Source organism: Cyanistes caeruleus, chromosome 5 (assembly GCF_971803275.1).
Source record: "Cyanistes caeruleus chromosome 5, bCyaCae1.hap1.1, whole genome shotgun sequence".
NCBI classification, from domain to species: domain Eukaryota; kingdom Metazoa; phylum Chordata; class Aves; order Passeriformes; family Paridae; genus Cyanistes; species Cyanistes caeruleus.
In genome coordinates this window covers 18,432,395-18,459,167 of record NC_141705.1, presented here as the reverse complement: position 1 = coordinate 18,459,167, position 26,773 = coordinate 18,432,395, and the positions used below count along the sequence as shown (strand labels likewise).

General features: G+C 37.3%; 1 protein-coding gene across 2 annotated transcripts; it reads left to right on the top strand.

Moving 5' to 3' along the window:
* The first annotated feature begins 1,144 nt into the window (after window positions 1–1,144).
* Window positions 1,145–26,773, top strand: SEPSECS (Sep (O-phosphoserine) tRNA:Sec (selenocysteine) tRNA synthase). Of its 2 annotated transcripts, none has more exons than XM_086890143.1 (11): window positions 1,145–1,390; window positions 2,720–2,874; window positions 5,117–5,235; window positions 5,324–5,482; window positions 6,028–6,181; window positions 9,637–9,739; window positions 11,882–12,011; window positions 12,134–12,225; window positions 19,186–19,279; window positions 19,876–19,966; window positions 21,093–26,773. In XM_086890143.1, the coding sequence occupies exons 1-11, from the start codon at window positions 1,277–1,279 to the stop codon at window positions 21,340–21,342; spliced, it is 1,461 nt and encodes a 486-aa protein (XP_086746269.1). In that variant the 5' UTR covers window positions 1,145–1,276; the 3' UTR covers window positions 21,343–26,773. The 2 variants fall into 2 exon arrangements, with proteins under 2 accessions (XP_086746269.1, XP_023781181.1); XM_023925413.2 differs by lacking the exon at window positions 1,145–1,390 and adding an exon at window positions 1,648–1,788.

Sequence of the window (26,773 nt, the reverse complement as noted above, 5' to 3'; positions counted from 1 at the left end):
TGTGTCGGAACACTGGAGTGGAAGACACAGAAGTTAAAAAGGGGATTACACGAACAATCGTGCGCTTATCGCTTTAGGTGAGCGCCCTCTTGTGGTACAGACCAGGAGCAGCACGACACATCCAGCAACGCAAATGACTGCGGGCACCTCGAAGGGGGAAGAGTTTACCTTGTAGAGCTCTTTTCTGCTCAAAGGGCTAAGAAACCGTGTTAATTATGGTATGAGCCAACAATTCAAACAGGTGTATAAGATTACTCTGTCAAAACGCCCAAAAGATCCTAATCAGGCTAACTAAACTTACAGAAGCGGGACGGTCGCTACGTACACTTCACACGCCAATTAGCCGTCTGAGCTTAAAACTGTAAAACAGAAGAATCAGATAAGATTTCATAAACAGATTCAGTTGACCAGGTACAGGCGGGTTATAATTAAACATTGGAACAAACACACCGCGTACTTGACGGGCCTCTTCAATTTTTCACACTCCCTACTAGTTATTTCAAGGAGGCGAATGGGAGCCTGCCAGTCCCCGTGGCCGCCGGGGGGCAAAGGACAGCGACGGCGGCCGGGTGCCCGTGCTGCAGGGAAGCGTCCACCTGCTGAGGCCTTACTGGTAGGTCTTAGTAAAGGTACAAAGTTTGGCCCAGATCTCCTGCTGGTGTAACTCTGATTCCCCAAGATGTGAAAGAAAAAGAAAAAGAAAAAACTTAGGTCTCGCCGGGTAACGTCTTTGTCCCCGTGATGCAGTTTTGGGCTATGCCCCCAGCCCTAGCAGGCTGCTGCTATTCCCTGAGGATCGCCCCACACGCACCTGTGCCCACAGACACGTGCGAGAAGCGAAGAACGCCCTCGTCGTGGCGGGAGGAGCGGGGAGGTACGCGCTGTTCTCAACAGCCTAATGCTAAACTCTGCGGGGCAGGGAACACCAGCCCTCCAACAGGCTCTTCCCAACCCAGCACTCTGGGCTCTGGCGACCTGCCTCTCACAGCGGGACGCAGCCTGCGACAGACCCCAAGCTCGGGCCCGCTCCCCTGCTGCCCCGCACCTGCACCGGGGGCGGCCCAGTCCCGCCCAGCGGCCGGGAAGGGCCGGGCGAGGGCGGCCCCGCGGAGCGCTGCCCGCTGCGCGGATCTGGCGGCGGGGCGGGGCCCCGGAGCTCCGCGGCGCTCTGTGCGCAGCGCCGCCCCCGCCCGCCCCTTCCCGGCGGGAAGTGCCCGGCTCGCACAGGCCCGCTCGGCGGAGGGGGAGCGGCGGCGGTGGCGGGAGCGCCGCGGCCATGAACGCGGAGAACCAGGGCTGCAGCGAGCGGCTGGTGACGGCGGCCTATGTGCGCCAGGGGGCGCAGGGCCGCCGCGCGCACGAGCTGCGCCTGCGGGCGCTGCTGGAGCAGGTAATGGGGCCGCCGCCTCCCGCCCCTGCCCCCGGAGCAGCTCCGTCTCCGCGCACCACCGTCCGCACTGGGCAGAGCTGCCCCATCCCCGCCCTCCGCGCACCGGGGTCCGAGCGGGCAGAGCGGCCCCGAGCCGCCCGCCGGCCCTGTGAACAGCCGGGCTCGGCGGGGAGGTCTCCCCCCGGGTCGGGCAGGGCCGCGCGGCCCCGTGAGCGCGCAGGCCGGCCGGCCTCACGGACTCTGCCCTCGGGCACGGCGCCACCGCCGTGTCCGGCCCGGGCGAGCCGCTGCCCCCACGGCAGGGACCTGGCGGAGCCCCAGGGTGAAGGGCCGCGTTTGGGAGGAAAACAGACTCACTGCCCTGGGTTGTGCATTTGCCGAGAAAGGCCCAGCGAACAGTTAAATAAATGTTTTAAAACAGTAAGATTTAGCAGATTATTATGTGAGGTAAAAAGTGATACTTGTGCCAAAACAATATATTTCATTGCCTCCAGCGTATAAAAATCATTGTCAATGAATTAGCAAATGTTTCGGTTCGTGAGTACCCTCAGTCACGTCATCTACTGTTTCCAACTTAACTTTGATGCCACACCTCAGAAACTAATCGGATTTTCTGAAAGGGCTCTTTTGTTACTGGGGCATGTGGAAAAGCCTCTGGACCCGTAAAAAAATCTTCATAGTTTTATGGGTCCCTGTCCTTTGAGAATCTTGTCTGCAGCTTGCAAAGATGGGTGTAGTTCTTAATTCTATAAAGAGCACAAAAAAGAGCATGTTTCTGGTTGCAGGTTTTGACATATTTTGGAAATGGTTTCCTTCCCTGTTATATAATAACTAGAAAGGAAAATGTGTGGGTAGAAAGATGTGTTAGATTTAAACTGTATTTCCCTTCTGCTCATATTTTTGGTTCTCTAATATCTGAATTTTTTCCCTTTTGTGCCGTTTTCACTGTTGAATTCTTGTAGTTCACGTACATCATGTCTAGAGAATACATCAAATAATCCATAGTCTTTTTGGGGAGTAATTGACATGTATGCCCTGCAGTGGTTTTGTGTGTACCAGAGAGAACCCTTGAAGGTAAAAAATATCCTGATTGTTTTAATGTCGGGATGTGCTAGTGTAATTATATTTAATTCATGGAAAAATAATTATTTAATTTTTCTCTGAATACAGGTTCATAACATTAGGTAATATAAAAGAGAATAGTGAAAATACAAACTGCTGCTTAGCATGAGAAAGAAGGATAACAATAATTAAACAAGTTGCATAAAGTTTTGTTCATTTTTCATTTCCAAATTCTGTATTTATATTGCTACTATTATTATTATTAAGGGGAAATGTCCTGAAGATGGATGGGATGAAAGCACCATTGAATTGTTTCTTCATGAACTTGCTATAATGGATAGCAATAACTTCCTGGGCAACTGTGGTGTTGGTGAGAGGGAAGGAAGAGTGGCGTCAGGACTTGTTGCCCGAAGGCATTACAGGTACAAATTACTGAATATTTGAATTATTCAGGTTTATGATTAATGCTTTCCAATGGCATATCTTATTGTGATTTTGTTTATGTAAGACCTTGCTAGCATTTGAGAAAAATAATATAATGCAATAATTGAATTGATAAAGCTTTCTATATTAAATTTTCATTAATCATTAGAAAGTCTTGAAAGGAGCAAAAATGCATACAGGATTATGTCCTGTATGCTGAATTTGTAGAAGCTGAAATTATTGAGCTGTCCTCTACAAGGGAAGCAGACATCTTACTGTTTTAAAATTATGCATTATATGCCTTTTATAGCAATGTGCAGCTTTTCATCTGTATATTATTAAAAATTACTGTACATTGTAGTTGCATAATATTGAACATTGACAATGAACAGCTATCTGTAGTTCGTTATATTTGTTAATTGCTTGATAATGTGATTAGTAGATAGGCAGATGAAATTCCAGTCCATTTATAATAGATTTTATATGAAGCAGGGAGGTCTCTAAACACAAAAAGAGCTTTTATTAGCTTGTAGCCCTTCTGGCACTTACTCAATGGGTATGTTGGATGCTATAATTCTAGAGGCTTTGCATTAATTTCCTTATCAATATACTTTTTCATATGTGTGTGTTGAGTTCTGTGCCGAGTACTTTGCTGTGATGTTTTATCCAACAGGAGTGAAACAAAGTGAAAGTTACAGGCTGTTTCTCCTGGAAAGATAAACACAAAAAAGTATTAGATGCCAGAAATTTAGTAAGCTTTCCCATATAGAGGTCGAGTTAGGCTTGTTGGCTTTCGTAAGCCCTGCAGTACCATGAAAAATGCATGGTGAAATCCAGTCATACATCAGTTCAGCTTTTTTGGTTTTGTGTACAGCTCTGTAAACTACAATATGCATGGTAGGGGTAGAGAGGATATCTGAGGAAGTTCTGCTTTTGCACAGTACTGGAGAAAGCATGCCTTGGCTTTTGGCCAGAGGGAGCTTGAACTGGTGTTCACTACTGCTGTTCCAATGCAGCTCTGTCACCTGGCATCTCACTTCTCTGGTGAGTGTCAACAATAGCAAGGTGTCCTCTCTTCTTATTTCTTCAATAAGCCTTAAAGTTATACAGATGAGTTGGGGAGTGATGGAGGTAGCAGGAGATGGTTTTCTAGCTGTCTCTCCTTTTAGCTTAATAAAGGGTCAGTCTTAGGAAGGATTGCTTCTTAGAGGAGCAGTGCATGTGTGCACAAAATAAAAAGTACTTGTATGAGACAGCTATTAAGAACATAGCAGGAATGAGGGAAGAAAATGTTTTAGGTGGAGTGAGGATTATATGTAAGTTTCAATTAATTATCAATTCTTTGTTGATTTCAACTTAGAACTTGAAAAAGGAAAATAAATTTAAGCTGTAAAAGCATGCTCCAAGAAATTCTGGATGTCATATACTCGTTGTACTGCATTTTATTCTGTTGCCAAGACAAAAATGGAATTAAAGCCATAAGTAGGTGTATACCGTTACTAGCTTACTTGAGCAGCTGCTGCATTTCAGCCATGGGTAAAGTTAGTTCTGTAAGCTTGTATTTTATAAATTACTTCAGGATCCTTCACTCCTGAACTAAATAATGTTCAATTTTTATAAATGCCGTTTATAACCACAATTTTTAAACAGAATGCAGAGAGACATAGTATTCCGTGATAGATAACATTGAATAGCAAAATGATAGATGAAGTGAAGATGTATGAGATGGGCAAAGTGATACATATATATTTGTATATATAGATATGTATCATTTTGTATATATTATTTCCTTGCCTTATGGAGATGAAGCATTTGTCAAGGGAGTATCTATAATATCACTATGCCTATGCTACACTGAACTATAGACAACTCATTTTTGTTTTCTTTTGTTGTTTGTCTGAACATGTCAGCATTTATAATGCTATTTCGGCAAACATCAAGTGCTGAGGTGTACTTAAAAGGAAGCCTGCCAAATGCTAAAGGTGTTGCTGCTATGGGTCTTCTCTAAGTTTTTATTTGCATGCAGGAGCATTGTTAATCTACTGTTAAAAAAAAAACCCAAAATTTCATACAAATATGTGTAGTTTGTTAATATGGAATTGATTGTGGCAGATATTGATGTTGCATTGGGTACAAAGTTTTCCACAGTTGTTTATCAAATTAAATTCTCTTCAGTTAGCAAGAATTATGGCTTTGCAACGTGAAAAAAATTGATGTGTGTTTTCAACTTCTTTTGTTTAGGTTGATCCATGGAATTGGAAGGTCAGGTGATATTTCTGCAGTACAGCCTAAAGCTGCAGGTTCAAGCCTTTTGAACAAACTTACTAATTCAGTTGTTCTGGATGTTATAAAACTGGCTGGTAGGTGTAAATTTGAAAAATCTCACTAGTTTGTGAAGTTCCATAATGGATTCTTCATGTTAATTTCTGACTTGTTTTTTGTGTGCAGGTGTCCGGACAGTGACCAGTTGCTTTGTGGTTCCTATGGCAACAGGCATGAGTCTAACTCTCTGTTTTTTAACATTGAGGCACAAGAGACCAAAGGCAAAATACATTATCTGGCCACGTATAGACCAGAAATCTTGCTTTAAATCAATGATAACTGCAGGTAAGAAGGTAACTGATTGATGACACAGTGCGTGTTCTTCCAACAGATATGAAACTTCCATCTATCAGAGTGATCAATTCATAATCTGTAGCAAAATACAAAAAAGGCCTAATGCATGGTTGTTCTGCTTTATTTATGCACTCCTGATTTTTAACATGTAATTAAAACATGCATGCTGTCTTCCAAGTGCCTTGAAAAATGCAGGTGTGTGCAGTGGTACAGAGGTATACAAGGGAGTCAAGTGTGAGCACAATACTAACAAGTTACAGTACACCCTCAGACTAAGATGCCTAATTTGCTGTCATTAGAATTATGTAAAACCAAAGCTTATGGTTGAAATCTGTCTCTCAAATTTATGCAAAAACTTGTGTCCTAGGAATTGTGATCAGCCCGCGACAATCTGTCTGATGTGCACAGTCTTTTCTGTTAGAATCTATTAAAACAATAGTAGCATGAAATGTTTTTCAAATGCATACTGGAACTAAACCCCCACAATTAATCAGAGACTTGTTGAGTTACATTCAATTCTTGCTTTTTTTGGTCAGGTTTTGAGCCTGTGGTGATAGAAAATGTATTAGAAGGTGATGAGCTACGGACAGACCTCGAAGCAGTGGAGGCCAAAATCAAAGCTCTTGGTGCTGAAAATATTCTTTGTGTGCATTCTACAACATCTTGCTTCGCTCCAAGGGTACCTGATAGGTAATCAGTCTTTGTAAGAAGTGTGTTATTTGTTACTGTTAAAACAAATAAACATCCTCTCCACCCTCCCAACAACAACAATAAAACCCAGCCAACCAACACCTCCATGTTTTGACCATCCATCTTTCTAAAATTGCTTCTGCCAACAATTAGTAAAGGTTCTTTAATCCCCTTCCAGAAAAGTATATTTTAAAAGTGAGAATTACACAGAAGGTTTTTCTTCTGTCATATAAGTGAGGTTAATGTTGTCTCTTGTGGTGAAGTTAATGTCATTTTGCTGGTGGTTTTCTTAAAATTTCATGGAAGTAGTAAAAGTAGACTCTCATGGAAACATAATCCAGGAAATGTAGCTCCATAGCTAATGCCATGTTTTAATGTTACTGTTGCCTTTTCTGCTCTTCTTCTCACAAGCATAGGAAGTAAATGTTATTGACTCTGAAATGTGGGAAGTAAAAATATATTTCACTCTCCTCTCCTACCTTAAAAAAAAGCCCAGTATTTATCATAAGTTAACCTAGTTTCTAGAGGGAAAGATGGGAGTTAAATCCATATAATTCTGTCAGAATACTATGAACATTGCTTGAAGTTGACTTGCAGATTTATTGGCTAACTTAAATCACAGCTATCAAAACTGAATGGTCTGTTTTATAGCTTGGGTAAATGAATCTTCTTCTTATCTGCTTCCTCTTTTTGACATGCTGCGATTGTTTTGTCCTCTACAACTAAGAGATTAATTATTAGGTAGTGGCATTATGTTATGATATACCACAGATACAGGAAGATTTGAATGCACTTTCTGTTTAAAAGAAGCTGTCAACTATTGAAGGCCATAAACCTCATCTTCCTATAGGAAGGAAAACCCTGACAGCATTTCTGGAGGGTGCAATTTTAAATGTCTGTTTTAAATATCTGCATTTGTAAGGCTTTATTTAGTTGTGGTATTTTAAAATTTTAAGTCGTTTTATGGCTGCTGTAACTATGGCTTTCCTTTGAAGTACTGTTTAACTCTGTGGGAGTAATTCTTTAGTGTATAAACCCTCTTTCTCAGTATTCTACCTGCTGTTGCTGTAAGGTGTTTCTTAAACTACTATATTTAAGAGAACTAAAGGGAAAGTGTCCTTTTCAGCTGGTTTATGTACTTCGCAGTATTACATATCTTTTTACTATCAGTAGTAGGAAAAAAGAACAAAGCTTTCTTTTCATGAACTTTAACAAACAGGAGAAAAAGAAAGGAAGAATAAACTGGGAAATATTTCTCTATTTGTGACTAAGAAAGAACTTAAGCAGCCAACTTATGTTAATGCTTTATTTTTATGATATGATTAGTAGCACTTTCAATGATGCATTCTAGACCTTGGAAGCAGGTGCAGGTACATACAGGTGCTGTGCATCATTTGTTTCCCTTGCATACTAACACATTCTCTTCAAACTGTTGCATTCATTCTGTATTGCAAAACGGATCTGATTGTTCAATAGAATATTTTTAGGAAAAAAATACTTTGCTGTTTTCAGTACTTGTAGAAGATAGGTTATTGTTCCTTTAAGTTTCAGAAGGTGAGAAAGATGAGCATACATAGTTGTACACTCTCTGTTTCTAGTTTGGTGAAATTCTCAGCCTGCACTTGAAAAGAAGCCTGTAAGAGGGAAACTGTTCCTTTGAGTCTGTCTAGAAGGTGAGGAATGTGTCTAATTAAGAATCAGCAGATCAGAAGGCAAAAGCTTTGCCCTGCATGTTATGTTTCCTCAAGTATTTCTGTTAATGAGGGGAAGCCACATGAGGAGCAGTTGAGGTCCTTTGGTATGTTCACTCTGGAGGAGACTCACTGCAGTTACAACTTCCTTGTGGTGGAGGAAGAGGAGGGGCAGGCCCTGATCTCTTCTACATGGTCCCACTGACAGGACCCAAGGGAATGGGCTGAAGCTGAGCTGGGGAGCTTTAAGTTGGCCATTAGGAAAAGGTTCCTCACCTAGGGAAAGGTTGGGCACTGGAACAGGCTCCCCAGGGAAGTGGTCACACTACCAAGCCTGACAGAGTTCAAGAAGCATTTGGACAGTGTTCTCAGGCTCATGGTGTGACTCTTGGCGACTGTGCTGTGCAGAGCCAGGAGTTGGCTTCAATGATCCTTGTGAGTCCTTTCCAATTCAGAATATTTTATGATTGTGTTGATAAATGTGAAAAAATATTGTAAATGCAGCTCCTGACAAATAACTTGTCTGTAGAAGATCAATATGTACATTATATTACTGGTGTTCCCTAATCATAAAGTACTTCTCGTTTTTTTTAAGGATAATGTGGTGATGATGATTTCCTAAGAATTTATGTTTGTGAAATTTAATATGACACTTGCAGCAGAATTTTGCATTGAAGAACAGCAGTAGACAATGTAATAGAAATAGTATGCAAAGGAAAGTCACCTCTTGGAAAATGTTTTCATACTCTGTCACATTTTATATGTATGTCAGTAAATTACAGTGAGAGGCTGTGCAGAAGGAGAAGGAGTAAAAATGCATTGGAAGTAGTTTCCTAATTTTTTCTTTTAAAGGTAATATTACCTTTATCATCACTTTAAATTATTTTATATTGCTTAATTTTTTTCAAATAGATTCTATTTCTAAAATAGATTCAAAAGTTTGGGGAAAATCATGAGTAATTTTTTTAAAAAAATATAGCATGATTGGAGTGCTTCAGCAAAGGATACTGCATATATGTATGTTTAAAATGCTGAAGGATCTTACTTAAAATGATCAGTGTGCTCACATAAATCTTAATTTGACTGATAGATTAATCAATTCAGGTTGAGCTCACTATGATTTCAGTGAGTTCTAAAGGCAAGTGAAGAGTAAACAGCTGAACAAATTTTCAATCTGTTGATGTCCATGTTCAGACATTTTAGGGCTCTCCATTTCTCAACGAATTTCTTTTCTCTCAATCAGTTTATCTGAAACATGCAAGTGAGATTCCAGCCAAAGGATCAAAGTACTAATTCTTTGAAATAAACAGAAACATGTAAAAACTTCATGTTATAGGATGCTTTTGATTCCCAATGCACTCTTGAAATGACTGTAGACTGTCTTCATGGTCAATATTAGAGAAAAGAAAAAGAAGTGACTAGCTAAAGCTATGTTAGTTAACAGTAAAGCAGCAAAAAAAAAAAAAAAATTATATCTAAAGCAGAATGGTTTGGGATATATTAACTGGTGTCCAGACAAAACTTAAAGTGAAGCAAGAAAAATCTCAGAATAGATCAACAATTTGCAATATATGTAAAAGCCAATAGAATTTTCATCTTAACTTTTATAGCTTAAGATGACAAATACTGCCTTGAGGTACTAATCAAAAAAGTTACTTTTCTCATTCTGACTTCCTTGTAGACCTTTCAGTCTTTTAATGGTCTGACTTGTAAGATGAGCTACTGTAATCAATGCTTCTCTAAATTACAATTTTATGCTCACAGACTGGAGGAGCTGGCTGTGATTTGTGCTAGTTATGACATTCCACATATTGTCAACAATGCATATGGAGTTCAGTCCTCAAAATGTATGCATCTGATCCAGCAGGTAGGAGCTGTGTATTTCCAATCATATTTTTTAGCAAGTATAAGGAAATCTGTGATTGTAGACAGACTAGATGCTTCATAGCTTTGAGAGCAATTCCATGCATGTCTGATATTTGAACAATTTATTGGGAAAGCACAACAGACAGAAATAGAATTTAAGCATGGTAATTATTTCTATTATGTGGTGTATTTTTTCTAACCCTAAATTTATTTATGTTTTGTATATGTTCATATGTCTTTATAATGGAAAAATATCCTAAATAAGCTTTCTTAAAATATTTCCTAAAGTCGTTGACTGAAAGTGATATAATGGATCATACTTGAATAGAAATTAAGCCTTCAACAGAATGAGTTACCGATTTTTAATTGAAGGTACAGGGTTCTACAGCAGCACTTGATGGAAGTTGTCACTGTTAAACTATTGTTGGCACAGAGAATGGCTGAGGAAACTGGTTTAAGTTAAGTGTTCAAAAAAGTTTCATTTCTGTTGCTTTTTAGTTTGAAGAGGATGTTGCTTGATATCTAAGATCAGTCATGAAACAGAATTCTTACATTTTTCTTCATTATATTGTGTGTGCATTGTTCTTCAATATTCTCTTTTCTGTTACCTATTCAAAAGAATAGAGATTTATATTTTAATAGGATACAGTTGATCCTGAACAATTAGTAATTTAAAATATGCTGGTCATCTTTTTTTTCTGATTGCTAAGACATTACTTACGGCACACAGACCAGCTTAATGTACAATTGTGAAAGAACATCATGTTGGCATTTCTAAACCTTGACAGACTGAGGGAATTTGTGAAATAGGAAATGGTATATGCTTTATTTGTACTGTACTTAGTATATGTTTCTTGTATTTACTTGCTCAAGTTTAGTGAGAAACTAACATGAATGAGGCTGTGAAAGTGCTGGGTTTTGCTGCATGAAATGTTCTAATGATAAACATTTCAGACTAAAGTAGAATTTTAAAAAATAGAAATAGAATTTTTACTGTGTTTGTTTCTGTGTTTTTTCTAGACTCAATAGGTTGTCTGTTCCTTACTTATGCAAATGGATACATTTGAACTCTGATTTATTTTGCTTTTTTTTATAAAATGTATTATTTGTGCTAGAAAATTTTCTGTTTATGAGAAAGTAGTTATTAATGAATACTTCGGAATATGTGCATGCTGAGCACAGTGTGAATACAACTAGCAAGCTTTTGAGACCATTTCATGTTGTGCTTTTCCTCTGGTGGTCTCCTGTCAATTAAATCAAATGGTAACTGCTGGCATTCATGTTCCCAACAAAAAGCTGACAAACTTGGAGTGTTCTTCCTAAATCCTGTGTGTTAAGCTATCAAAACATAGAACTAATAAATGGGATTTAGTTAGCTCTGCTTTTTCCCATCTGTTTGCCATAGATATTAACTCTGTTTCTACTTCTTACATTTAGTATGTACTCTTAAAAATGTGCATTTTTATATGTATGGGGTTTAACCCACTTTTCAGGTTCTCTTATGCTGCATGCTTTTTAATTGTACCGTTCGCATAGTTACATGCTATTCAAATTGAAGGTGTACTGCAGAATTTACATTTTTTCCTTCGAAAATATGAGCAGTTAGGTATGAGGATGTGGGGGATATCTGCTATAAGAAGTTACTTGAATCTTGATTATGAGAGCAGCCTTAGAAGGATGAGTGCTGGAATTAGCCTGTTTGTCTAATGAAAATTTATATATGTATTGAAAAAAGCTTTGCTAATGAGATGTTAACTTGTAGCCTTTTATTGTGAGAGTTGTAAAACGTGTTCAGGATTGAGTAGTTTTAACTGCTTAATTCCCATTAAATTTTGAGGGGTTCTTTTTGGTTGTTGCTGAAAAGGAGATACAGTTAGGCTTGAAGGAACTAAAACTGGTATTTTAAATCACAGGAGAATGGGAATTTGTAAGGTACTATGTTAGGCAGATAATGGTACTAATAGTAAGCAGTGCTAGAAGAGGTAATACCGTGTTTTTTATGTTTTGATTACAAATGCAGTATCTGAGAATTTCAGGAATTGTATTTATTTTAGCTACACTTTTATAGAATTATGATGCGATGACGTTTCCCTTTTTTCCTAATGCATACTGTGGATTTTATTTTTTGTCCTTTTTGATAAAGGGTGCTCGAGTTGGCAGAATAGATGCTTTTGTTCAGAGCTTGGACAAAAATTTTATGGTTCCAGTAGGTGGTGCTATCATTGCTGGCTTCAACGAGTCTTTCATTCAGGAGATCAGCAAAATGTATCCAGGTAACTAGTTCATGGGCTGATTTCAGCCATCCAGAATAACTGTAGAAAATTTGATTATCAGCTTTCTTTCACATAAAATTTATTTTTGCCACTTTAATCTGTATACTGGGGGTTTTTTTCAGGAAGAGCATCTGCGTCCCCTTCTTTAGACGTCCTCATTACACTTCTGTCTCTGGGAACCAGTGGCTACAAAAAGTTACTGAAAGAGAGAAAGGTAAGTTTTTTGGCAAGCAGTATTTTCTTGCAGTCAGCTGTTAACAAAGCATTGTTGCAAAACTGCTTTGTGAAGTAAATCCAGTTTCTGTCTAGAAAGCCACTGAACTTATTCTGAGCTCAGAGCTCTGAATCTGGAAAGTCAGTATGATATAATTACTTCTCGTCTAAATGGTGCTCATGAGTATGCATGATTTCCATGTTGTTTGTTCAAACTGGGAGCCTAAACAGAGGGCCTGTACTATCTTGTACAGTATTCATATTTGTTGTTCCTAAATGTGACTAACATAGCAGAATTTTGTCCACAAAATCTTAAATGGAGAAGTACTATACTGTTTTAATATGGTCACACTGCTCCCAGGACAGTCAGAATAACCCAGGGTCTGTGCTCTTTCTCTTTTGTCTCTATTGTGCCCTTGTGCTATGATAATGCTTAATTGAATGCTTGTGTGCCACATTGTCTGTAGAATCACAACTCCACAAAAAGAGGAAAATATTGTCATTTTAGTTATTTATCTAGAGACACAGCTAAGTTTCTTCTCTGCTTTGCACAGACTATGGGTTTTAAGTTGGGTATAACTGCACTGCACAAAAATCCAGTGGATCAGGTTGAAATTTGTGTATCTGGAGTTATCCTTAATTCTGGAACTAATACATGTCTGATTTTTCTCTCTTTATATAGTAATACAGAAGATTGTTTTTATAGAGGCTTTATATAAAGAAATGTTGTGAATTAAGTACTATTAAATTAATAATTTTAAGCTATGCATTATCTGTTTCATTATTTTATTTGAAAACTATGTTCCAATTGTTTCCTGCTGACATCTTGCTGCTGTCTGTGATTATGTGGCAGAGCAGTAGTTCTGGATGCTGTAACTTATTTCTAGCTGCTTATAGAGGCATCCATAAATTCTGTGCTGGAACTGAGATCCCACAGGAATAACTAGACTATAGAAAACCAAACCAACTTAGCAGCCTTACAATGACTAAGAAGTGATCTGTGCAAATAAAGTGAAAACAGCTTGTGAAACACTGAAAGTAATTACCACTTTTGCCTCTACTGCAGCACTTTGTTCTGGATTGTTGTATGTATTGCCATTTATGTTTTGTGTCTTCATTAAAATCAAATTGTATTTTTATCCCTTTACTCTTATGTCCAAAAGAATCTCAAGAGAATTTATTGTTTTCTACACAGCTGATTTTGTTGTTACATTTCTATTAGTAGCAGATGTATAAAGGAGATGAGAAATATTGTCCGAGTCATAAATAATAATTCTTTCATAAATATCTTAATGAATAGTTGTATACTTTGAGTCATCTAATTTTCTTGGAATTAGAATTCTAAAGTGAATACAGTATTATATTTTTACAGCTTCAGGTCTTTTTATTTGAAATGTGAATATACTCTATAAACAGAGCCTTATATATGGCATAAATATGTTTCTTTTATTGGATTTGCTATAGAAATAGAAACATTTTTGCTTAAATCTGTTTGTTCCTGAATTGTAAAAGTGCAATAGTGATAGTTTATTGCCTGTGCTCTGAGGAAGCAGAGGCAGAGCTATTAAGCTTCCAGCAGGAACTATTTATAGTTTGACATTGAGTACTCTTTTCTATATTGGTGCAGCTGCACCTACTCACACAAAAAAAAAATCAGCTATAAAAAACTTCAGGTGTTTTTTTTTCTTTCTCTTTTTACCTGATCCTCATTCACATGGGTGCTACTTAGGTTATTTGAGCTTAGCCCAGAAAGACCAGAATATTACTGAAAAAAGATTAGTCCTGCACAAGCGAGGAACAAAATAATCTGCCCAGTTTTTCTTTTACACAGATTAGCTGGTTAATACAGGGAAGGAAGAGATATATGAGGGAGAGGAGCATGTGCATGGAATGGGATTTTTTTTGACAAGCTGAGAGTTGTGGAGTGTGCAATTGTCCAAGAGTATGAGATTGTATGTAGTGTTATGAAGGAGTACTGACTTCTCAGAATTCCTTTTTATATATTTATATATAATGATGGTTATTTATATAGTGATGGTTAGTTAGAACAGTGGTTTTCTGATCTCAGGCAATTCTGGGTCCTTTTGCAGTGCAGATAACAGCTGGTCCATAGTCAAATTTGTTGATAGCTTTGCTTTTAAAGAACTTTATGTAAAAGTTGTGTTTTTATAGCAACTTTTGATGCCTCAGTACAGGTTATGTTATGTCCTGTATTTTACATTTCTAGGTCAAAGAAGTTTTCATATTTTCATATATGTATATGTGTGTCTAAGCCAGGCCACGTGACATAAATGTAGTTATTGCACTGTGTAATGGCATAAACAACAGGCTTTGTTGTTATCTCAAATTTTATGGAAAGCAAGAACCCTATGTTCAGGGTTTACATTCAGAACCCTAAAGGCCAGGTTAATACCTGCTATTATCCAATTTGATCTTTTTAATCCACTTAACCAATTATTATCCCAGTATTATTGAAGAGGTGATGGTTTTATTTTGTTTACAGCAGTTATAGATTTCCTCATTAGACTTAACAATCAAGATAATTCTCATTTTCTTAAATGTATTTCTGCGTTAGTGTGGGATGTGATAGAGCTTTTCATATTGGTATTCATCTGTATGCATACTTTCTGAGAGTAAAACTGGGGTTATTTTTATGTCCTTATGGAGCATGTATCTAAAATATTTAAAATCATACAGAGTGAGAGGAAATTGTTTGGATTTTACAATTCATTATAATACTGGGTTTATGTTTCATGAGTTATTATTGTTGAAGTTGTTCTGATTGGAATAAATTACTTGTATAGTTCAGTGTGAGTTTGTATTGCTGCTCGGCTTATGATGGAAGAAGAGGAAAGCCATTTAATGAAGGATATTAAAAATGTAAAAAAAATCAGCTATTCTCAAAACAAGATAGACGTTTGTTACTTTTTTTTTTCTAGTCAGCTTGTTCCACTGTAGCATGTCAAATATGAGAAAATTGGGGGATTTTCCTCATTCAAAGTATATGTAACCATATTGAAACTTTAGAGTAGTTGGAGGCAAATTAGTTTAAATGAAATTTTTAAATGGTGTTGTGTAATTAAACAAGTGCTGAGCATGAATGGAAATTTCGGAGAGGCCTCCATACTTAGAGCCTGTGTTGGAGAAGTGTGGGTGACAAAACCTGAACTCAAAGTCTCAAAAGTGCTGAAGCAAAAATGTGTTGATTGCTTTTATTAAGACCTTTAAAAAAAATGTGAATGCTACTGTTACAAAATCAGATTGGCAAGGCTTACTGGGAACTTTCTGTTAGATTACATATATGTTAGCTACAGATTATATAAAGATTTAAAACTGTCTAATATAGATCCGTAACAAAATTCCTGCAATGCAAGAAAATCTGCCTAGGAGGGTGTTTGGTATATGCAAGTGCCACACACGTACAGGTATAGTTTGTCATGTGTTTGGCTGCATTTCAAGAAGGTGATCCTCCTTCTGGGCTCTCATCTGCTGGCAGCTCTCTGTGCTCAGCACTGCAGCTCCTCTGTGGGGTGTGTGGTGCACCAAGGAGTCTGGTCAGGTCACAGCTCAGAAGCAGCTGGTCCTTCTGAGGCACGAAGCAGGAGAGGCTGCATTATAAAACAGCTGCTGCTGCAAATTAAGATGGGACCAGATCAGACTCAGGCAAGTGTAGGAGAGCTGGCAGTCTGTGTCTAGGGTGAAGAGGCTGTAAAATGACTCTTGCACAGTGTCCTCTTCTGCACCATAAGCAGCTCTGTGGCTGTTCCATGAGGACAGCTCATCTTTTCAGATGAGAGTGACACAGGGAGGAAGGCAGAGTGTTACAGACTCAGAGTGTAAGCGAGCTGAGTGGTTAGAGCCAGCTAGGATAGTTTCAACCCTGCACAAAAACTTTTCTGGCCTTCATCAGTTGCCTCTTTGTCAGCTGGTATGGGACTGATGGCTTATTTAGTACCCCAGTCTTCTTTTTCTCTGGAGTTACTGGCTTTTCCCTTACTTGTTTCTCTGTTGTTATTTTCATTTGCAAGAGTACCTATCACAATGGAGCAACTAATGAAGAGTACCCATACTAGTGTAGGTTCTATTAAAAGTAGTTTTATAGTGTAAATATAGTATGATTCAAATATTTTTAGTGATTGTTACAACACTTCTTGAAAATATTTTTGTATATGTATGTGAAAGTAGACTGTTTCATCCAGACAACTGAGTTATTTGATGCAGACAGTGTTGTTGACTTGTTCTTTGTTTCTTAAGGCTTAGATGCATGAAGAACCAGAAATGAAAGACATTTCCACATAGTTTAGCATTCATTTGTCTAGCCTGTCCTGGTTTAGGGCAGTCACCCCAGGACATAGCCTCATGAGGTTTTGTGATACATTTCTAAGGTAAAAGAGTGAGTTAAATAATGAAACTTAACTGACATTTAGTGCTTGAGTTGTTCAGTGTAACTTTAGCATAATAGTTGGCTTCATTGGAGAAAACTTGAGTGCCTGTTACAGAAAATCTATTATGTAAGAGCTCAATTATATATAATTGCTTAGGGTGCTTATAAATTTTCCATGTAAGAAAAATATTTTATAATGGAGGTTGGTTATAGATTTGACCTCAGAAAAATATTGCTTTAATCCTTTTTTTGGAAAGGCAGTTAATCTATTTTGTAACAAACTTCTGAAACTATAAAATATCTACAGGGCTTCCAGTGGAAAGATGCAAAATAGTGTTCATAAAAACAGGGAACTTTGAATTTGTGTTCATGTAGCTTTAGTCAAAGTAATGAAAATACATACTTGGATTTTTTTTTGCCATCTTTCCATTCTCCTTTGTTCTAACAAATTCCTATGTATGTAAAGGCTCACCTAGTAATATAATTTCATTTAATACATTTAATTAAATTTAATATATTTATGCAGTGGGTAACTTTTTATACCAAGTTTCGGTAATGCTTCCTTTCAGCAATCCTTTCAGTAATACTATAAGAGGTTTATCAGATGATTTCCTAAATACAACACACAAAAATTGTTTGGAAATTGGTCTTCTTCAAGTATATTTTTTCTGAGTACTAATTTCACCAGTAATATCTCCAGAGTAGGCACAATTTATGTGTATTTCTACAATATTTCACTTCTGGTTTAGAAGTATATAGCCAGCAGAGGGAGCACAAATAAGTTTATTATTTGTATTCCAAAATAAATACTAATAAAAGTACATTAGTGATGCTTATTATGGAAAGTAATAAATTAATAATGTGCTTATATACAGTGAGGGACCAGAGGAAAGGCAGAAGTGTCTGAACATTTGAAACATATTTTTCAGCTTCTTTGAGTGAACTGTTAATAAACTCTGAACTGAAACCATAAAATCATTTGATATATGAATGATGATTTTCACAGATTTCAAGTTCTGATAATTAAACATAGATACCTCCCAAATTTATTTTTTTTTTCAAGTATTACAGAAGTTTTATGCTTTTGTGGATAGTTGTATCAATAGCCTAATTCATTTAGACAGTAAGAGGGTACTTTTTTCTGTCCATCTGAATTCATTCTGTGATACTAGGAAGTACAGGTGGGGAGCTGTGTTTGTTTAGTCTCTCATGAAGGGATGCGAGGTTTCCTGCAGTGGTTCAAGAAAAGCAGCTGTAACATTCTTCTAACTTAGGTACCACAAAGCTCATTTGGTTTCATAAGACCTTGGAGAGGTTCTGTTCAAAAGCATAATTTTGATCACAAGCTGTAATTTATACCTGTCAGAGTCCACAGGTCAAAGCAAGATACTGGTCTACAAACAGAAGAGGTAATTCTATTTAAAGAATGAAAAATCACTTGTCAGGTCCAGAAATTGATGAGGATGCTTAAACAGGCAGTCACACTGAAGCAGATAAGCAGGGCAATTTTTATGGCCTGAAAGAGGAGAAGCCTGGGGTTTAATATATTTTAAAAAGGCTACGTAGTGTCTGTATGGTTTTGCTAGTTTTTATGAGAGACTAAGCATTAGAAAGGATAGGAAAAAAGCTAAAACAGAATAATGTTGTTTATTCTTACTCTGTCCGTAAGTGTTTTGAGTTGATATCTGAAGCGGAATATATTAAAATGAGGAAGAGCATGAGCAATTATCATAGATTACTACTGGGGAAGAGGGAGGATATAAAATACAGAGGAAGAGAAACAGCCTTTTATGTTCAATGTGACTTGTATCTGAGCCAAAGTATTTATGAATCTCAGTCTTATGATACTTTCACAGTAAAGGTGCAATCCAATTAAATGATAGCAGAAATTCAGATATTTCCATTCTTATAGTCAGCTTGAACAGAAGGGTGGTCCTAGGAAAAAGACAGAGACTGCTCAACAGAGCTGAGTATTCAGGAGAATGTACATTGTCTGAAACAAAATACAGCCAAATATGTACTTACAGCCTCTTCAAGATACTGGAGTTCTATTCTCATACAGAAAAAGAAGTCTCTGCACTAGGGGGAAATGTTATTGTGTGATACATGGTAACAAAATATACTGCTTTTAGTCTGGAATGTATTAAAGGAGAGAAGACAAAGTAAGGAGCAACGTGCCAAAACATGACCATCTGTGATGCTTATGGGGCTAGGGCATGGGAAGGCTATTGAAAAGTAGGGTGGGGTAACACCTGCTGTGCAGTGGGGATATCTTCAAGATTTTTTTCCTCCCTAGGTTTCAGGGCCACAGGGAGAATGAATGACATCCCAAGCACATATATTAGAGCAGGTAGAGACTTTTGTATCATCTTGAGAGATAAGAACAGTGTTCAGGAAATGGAGCTGTTCCTTTATAGAATTATTTCAGAGAATTGTCTGATCCACTTGCTTGGTACATATGAAAAGGGAATCAGCTGAGCACCTGAAGGATGTAAAGAAGATGTAACAATTTTGTGAAATAGGTGCTATTTTATCTGTCTGATAGCTAATAACAAAAATATTGCATCTTTTTTTCAGGAGATGTTTTTGTATCTTTCAAGTGAGCTGAAGAAGCTGGCAGATAACCACAATGAGAGACTGTTAGACACACCACATAATCCCATTTCCTTAGGTAATTGTTGGGGTTTTAACTTAAAAAAAAATCTTATATACTGTGGATTCATAATGCACTTCCACATACCATTCCTATATATTGAACATTACTATATGCTACTAAATTGAATAATAATTCAATAAGGTTACCAATAAGGTAATCTGCTATAAAAGTAGTGTAGTAACTTGGATCCATTATTTTTCTCCTGTCCACCATATTAATTTGACAGAAATGAATTCAAGACAGGCTGAAGAAATACTTCATAAAAAGTAGATTTAAAAATAAATTACAGTATAATTACTCATCATCTTCATGTTGTAAAAGAAATTACGGAATTCCTACTCAAGGTATTTGTTCTAACCAAAAATTCTGCTGAACACCAACATAATACTCTCCACCTGTGCAGAATCTGCATACAGTCTAACCAAGAAAGTAATCTATGACAGCTTGTGGAAAAATTAAAAATTATTATATGTAGTGTTTCTTTTTTTTCTTTGAATGTGAACACAAATAGTTGGCTACATTCTTGCTGCTGGAACACAGCTTGTCATTTGTGGTGGTTCTTTGGAGGAGAATCAGCTTTGCAGTTTTAACCTGACCTTATGTTACTTTAGCCATGTCGCTGAAGAATCTGAATGAAACCAATGATGCTGCTGTTACCCAGCTTGGATCTATGCTTTTCACAAGACAAGTTTCTGGAGCAAGGTAAGGATACTATGAATTAAAAAAATTGGGGGAGTGGGGAGGGTGTATTAGCATATATTGTACGAAATTCTGTGAAATGTTTTATACCAATTGTGTTGTGATTACAGAAGGCAGTCTAACAATAACGAGTTAGAGAGTAATCACCCTTCTTCATCACTGTTATAGAGTAGAAATGTCTCCCTGCCTGAGTTAGCAGTGAGGCTTTCTGTGTCTACTTTGGTAGCCTAAATAGATAATCTATGCCCATCTAATTTATTGTCATTGTTCCCTATTATCCCTTGATTTCATTTAGTTTCCAGATGTTGTCTGATCTTACAGTTTAGGTGTAAGCTACAACAGAAGATCTTTGTTTTGTTTATTGCAGCACAAATACAGTTATGCTGGATATCAAGGGAATAAGCTTTTAATATCCTACATAGCTTTTTGTCAAATGGAAATAAGTTCTGCTTTCTGCAACTAATTGCATTAAAAAAATTAAAAAACTAAAAATCTATAACCTGAGCCAGTTTGAGCTGAATTTATTCTTGGAGATACTGTTACAATGAAATGTGAGCCAAATAATTTTTAATGATTTTGGTTTAAACCTTTTAGAAGAAGAGAATGATTTAAAATTTGTTTTGGCAGCATTCCTTAATCTGAATATTACTGCTGCCATGCTAACTTCTGCCATAGACTTAATGTTATTTTTCTGTGGCAGAGCTGAATGTTTCCACGTCAGAAGGCATGCTTCATTAGCTCTGATTATTCCTCTTCTTGCACAGATGAATGACACTGAATCTATATGTACTGTGGTTAGATGCTCTTTTTAATTTGCCTGTCCTAACCTTGGCTGGTCCTGTAATTTTAACCATCTTTGGCTGAAATTGTTCAAGAGTTTCAATTTTTGAAATTCTTTACCTGACATGAAGGTTTTAGGTTTTTTACTTTGTTACATAAGTAATTCTTTTGTAGTATACACTATTTGACCTGGAATTTCAACAGATTTTAAGTTATGCTGGTTCTGTGCATTACTGGTAGGAATAGCAACTCCCTACTTCAGTAGGAATTTGTGTAATTGTGTTCAAACTAGGGTAAAACATAAAATGTCAAGGCATCTTTAACTGGATTGTGATTTTGTTTGTTTCAGAGTTGTTCCTTGTGGGTCTGTACAAACTGTGAATAACTACACTTTTAAAGGCTTTATGTCACATGCAAATGACTATCCTTGTGCTTACCTCAATGCTGCCTCAGCAATTGGAATTAAAAAGCAAGATGTAGATGTATTCCTAAAAAGACTTGACAAGTGTTTGAAGACTTTTAGAAAAGAAGCAAAGCAAGAAAAAAGTATAAATGAAATCAATGATGCTAATGCAGCCACAGAACAACTTGAAGACTAGAAGATACAGATTTAGTCACACAGGAAGATGAGGTTTTGTCTGAAGTATGTCAGGTTTGTATTGGGTTAGGACTGTGCATCTGCAGTGCAGGAATTTATTCTTGATCTTATAGTCTTGTTATTGAAAACAATAATAAAAATTTGGGTGGAATTCAGCTTTAAGAAAGTAGGTGATACTCTGTCCAAGAACAAAGGGCCAGACACAAGTTTTTTGTGATGTATGAAATGCAGTTAATATCTGCCAAAGTAAAGCTTTATGCTCACAAAGACTTAAGAGTTTGCCTTTCAATTTGGGTGTGGCTATTTGGACCAGTGTTTATTGAATCCCAGTATGTTTATTCACATGTTTTTGTTTAACAATATTGTCTGTGGCAGTGACTGAATTCCCTCCTAGGTATAGACCATCCATGCAACACATTTCTCTGCTCTCAAAATACTTTGTTTTTCATCAGTGAATGTGTCACTTTTAATTTCTTTTCAAAGATTTATGCAAATGTTGGGATAGCACTTACTAAATACCTTGTTCAAAGTGTGTGGGTAAATGACAGAGTTGGAATAGTAATGTTTTCCAGGTGTTCTCACCTGTCGTGAACTACCTAGAACTAGTCAGCCTTCAGGGGCAAAGAGGAACCTAGAGTACCTCATATCCTGTCAGTATGCAGGTCTTGAAAACATTTGCATAGCTCAGCAGCCCAAAGGAGTTTTAATACTGAAAGTCAGGGGCTGTGAAAAGGTACAGTCATTGGGGGGTTTTGGCTTTGTTTTTTTTTTTTATTTTCATTCTTCTGATTTGAAAGGGTGTTCAGATCAAAAATTGAATGGAAAGGAGAAATGCAATATAGGACTAATGCATCAGTTTTAAGAGCCAGTGAGACATGAGAGTATTTTGGCATTTTTAGACCACTGTTGTTGAAATTTATATACTTCCATTTTTGTAGCGTCTCTTGCCATTGGCCCTGTCGCTTTTGTGGAGTTGCTTTTATGCAGTTGCTGATTTGAATTCATTGAGCAAACAATAGATTCAGAGTCTGTTCATCAAACAAAGGTTCCATATCACTGGAGTGACAATGCAGCAGGTTGCAAAATGTGCAAATTATTCTCAAAAGTGGTTACTACATAGTACATAGCTTCTATGTAATTTACTGTTCAAAGTAAGCATAATATTCAAATACATTTTCTTTGTCTGTGTAATGTAGTATTGCTCAGGACACCACAATTAATGAGTTCTAAAAGTCAGGAAATCACTTAATCAGAATAGTGATGCTTTTGAGAGATTGTCTGTCCAGCACATTCAAGTGAATTCACACAGGAGGTGATGTTAGTATTTGGGAGTTAATAATGTGCTAATCATCATGAAGGTGCTCTCACTTAATGAGGTCCATGGTATCTTCAGCTTAAGTTGAACTGCTGCTTCCACATTGTTACTGTTAGAGTTACATGTTAGATTGATTAAAGCTTGTGCAGGTACAGCTCCCCAGACTGCAGTCACCATTGCTGTTTGCTGTACAAACACATCCTAGGAGACAAGTCAGGTAACTTGGCCACTGAGCCCTTGTGGCTATAAGGAGATGCAAATAGCTTGTCTTTTCTTTTCTTTCTCTCTCTCCTTCCTCTCCCTCCTTCCCTGTTTTTTATGGGTTTGTTTTGTTGTTTTTTTTAATGAGAGCATGCTGTACCTCAGTTTTTCCAGTCAGTAAAACTTCCACAAACTTTGGAGTCACATCTCTGCAGCTTACTGCCTCAGTACTTGGTATATTGGAGCAGCCAGTGAAAACTGCTAGGTTTTAGTGATACCTTTCTTCCTGGTTTTTGATATTGCCTGAATGAGTATAAATTACTGATTTAGATCAGTAACAGAATGTGAATGTTAGCACATTTACAAGAATTTAGGGAGGTGTGTGATAACAGCTAAAATAAGTATTTTGATGAGTAGTATTCTGATTCTGAATAAAGAAAACAGCAGTTGCTTCTCTGAGAGAAAGACATTTCTGCCTTTTTTTGTCTCATAATGAATTGTCTGCTAAAAGTAATTCAGTCACTTCTAATATAAATTGAACTGCTTCCCTGATTAATGTTTTTTTCTGTCTTTGAAATGTTTCTCATTTGCAATCAAAGCTGAAAATTTCAAGAAAGCTCTAAACAAGAGCTCATAGACCTAAGAAGTTTTTGATTTTTACTTCTTAAACCTTTTTTATTAAAAAAATAAGGCAATGACTTTAATTGAAAACAAATACAGAATTTAATTTGTGTCATTCAAATTCTTCACAGATCTTAGCGAAGCCACCTGAAATGAGAAAATCAATAATATTTTGATAAATGTGTTCCACCACAATGTATAAACTCTTGAACCAAGTATTCATGTTATATTGCTTTGGTAAGCTTTTGTACCAGTTTTCAGTTTTATTTGCCTGCTTTATCCCCATAAATGTCTTCAGTTTTAATTAATACTAATTTTTTTAAGACAGAACCATTCTATAATGTCGCGTAAATGCAAGGAAATTTTAAGTAATTCAAATAGCAATATCTTCCCAAGTAAATGGAGAAGACAGGGCTCTTTACAGCATATTTGGAACAGGAGATTCAGTAGAGGATAAAAAGTATTTTTCAAGTAAGAGTATAAATTTCTTATTCTCTATTCAGTAATGTCTATAATAAAGTAGTGAAATAACACTGGAGCATATACTCATGAGCAGAGGTTTCATTTCCTTTGTATAACAGTTACAGGGAGATTTCATGGTTGTGGCAGCTCCCACCCACTTAAAGTAGTACTGTGAAAGGTGGCAGTGGCATGGGCATATATCAAACTGCACAGAGTAAAACAAATAGCCAATGCATTAGCAGTTATTTGGCTTCTATAAAGATATTTCCAAGATTGTACAGTGAATTAGAAAAGCTTCTTAATTAAGCTGCAGCCCTTTTTCTAATCTCTACATACACACATCACTAAAGGCTTTCACATGGCTCAAAAATCTGTGAGAGCCAGCTCACTGCCTCTTCTACATTATGAGGGAGACATCTGGGAAGGCTGCCTGGTCTTCAGAACATACTCAGAGTTCATAGAGCAGGAATCCTCAGTAGAAACATCAAGAAGAGATGCCCATTTAGTAAGGCTGTCTCACAGCTACTATTTATATAGGTACCTTTCTCCATCATCTTCTAGGTCACAGCATGTTGTTAGGGTGCAAGGGTAGGCAGGGACTGCTCAGGTTGCTGCAGTCTGATTCACCAAGTGACTTTCCGCCCTTACAAGGCCTCCAGCTGTTGTGTGAGGTGCTTTTCTATCCCACTGATACTGCATCTTAGGCTCTCTGGATCTATACAGGTGGAAGAAATGAGGGAGCAGATGGCTGTGCCTTATAAAAATAGCACTGGGATAATATAGTGCAAGTAAACTGACACTGAATGACCCATCTCACAGGCCCACTCTTAGTTTACTTTTTTTTTGATAATATCTGAGATAATCAACAAAACAAAGAACTTGGAGCAATAATATTGCCTATTTGTGCTTTGCTCATAACAATTGCCTAAGATACAAAGCAAATAAAATCTACCAGATGCAGCAAATTCTCTTGAGCCTAAGAAAGCAAAATTGTAATGTTGCAAATGTAAATGCTGGCATTGCAGCTTAATACACATATAAACCAAGCAATCTATATTGTGTGATCATCATTTTTTAAGAAAGGCTGGAGCCCAGAGACCAGCAAATGTTCTCATCTGCAGTGTATCAGCAGTTCTCAGTCTTCAGCTGCTGTACAGATAATAATTCTAATTGAAGAATCATTACATGGATCCATATGTGAATGATAGATGGGCTACAGCCTTTGTTCATGATACTTTAAAAATTGAGTTGCTGCTTCTACTTTTATAAAGGGAGATTAGATTGCCTTTTCCTGTCCCCCCCTTTTTTTTGACACAACATTTTAATCACCCTGTTCTGACAGGATTTGGAATTTGAAGGGAAAACAATTTCCATAGCTGACAATTTTTTTAAACAATAGCTATTTAAAACCTTGAATTGGTTACAAAGTTACAGTCCACAGAGAATCTTTGTTCAAATATTTTTATTTCTGAAACTAGTGGTTGAAAAATTGTGTTCCATGTGCTCTGTAATAATTGTTTTTCATATAATATACTTTTTTCCCCTCAAAGATAACAGCATACACTTTAGTGCAGTTTAATAATCCTTTTAAAAATCCATAGTTAAAAAGGCATTTGCTCCATTACTCATCAAGCATCTGTTGTATCAAAAAACTGGTAATATATTTATCTTGATGGATAAGCTTCAGTGTTCTGGACCAAGTTCAGTGTAACTGGACCAAGCTTTCAATACTCCTTTGGGGATCCTAAAGTCAAGTTCATGATCTAATTAAGATGGGTGTGATAATTATATCTGCTGCTGGACAGGAGTCTTTCATCAAACTGCATTTCAACTAAATTCAAAGTTGATCCAGTTCAGAAGCTCAAGTGATTTCTTAATGTGGATGGTGAAATTTAACTTGCCCTTAGAATCCTGTATTCCAGTCCAGGCTGAGCCAGTTATGGCCAAATTATAACCATTTGATTTTTAATGTAACATGAATAGAAAGAATACAGTGTTTTCAGCTGGGTGCTACCTTTCGTATTAGTTGTTCTCAAAGGGCTGAAAATGCTAAACTACCATCTTACACCTACTGCTGTTTGGAAGGTGTCATTGGTCATGTACAAGTGTGATGACAGCAGCAGAGGTGGGTGTGTTATTGATCTTTTTCTAGGCATCCCAAGTAGGAACACACTACTTGGGAATTGAACATGAACACTCATGAGCATTCCTACTCATCTGTTTTCTCCAAAAACTCCTTCTGAGGCAAATTTCCTGTAATTGAAGTGTACCAGAGGAGCACATGGCCAAAATACAGGGAAAAGGAGCAAGGTCTCCAACATTTTTTAATCTTTCTACATTGGTTATATCTCTTTGGCTCTTGTGATGTATAAAGCTCAAATTGCTATGGAAACTCATGTAAAGAATGTTTGCAGCCATTCTTGTCTCTTACCTAAAGTATTTCTGAGCTACCTGTGTAGGCCCTGGGCAGGGTGCACTGCTCCAGCACTGTAGCTGGTAGTTCATGGGTGCAGCCCTGAGCTCTGGCTGCAGGAGAATTTGGTGCCCAGTAGGGGAAAGCATTACTGCTTTGCTTTGGTACTGGGCTGCCAAGCACACGTGAAATAGAACTAGTTTGCAGACACAGCTACTGTTGAGGAGTTAAACCTGCAACTTTCTGGAGTCTGAGGAGCTGCAGAAGGAAAAAGAGCTTTGTTTCATCTACAGTATGTCAAACTGAGAAATATAGCTGTTGAGCTAAAATAATATTTCTGTTATTTTCTATAGAAATATCTTTTTTAAAAAACTGCAACATACTGTATAAACTCTTGATTAAATACTGATCTGCTTACTA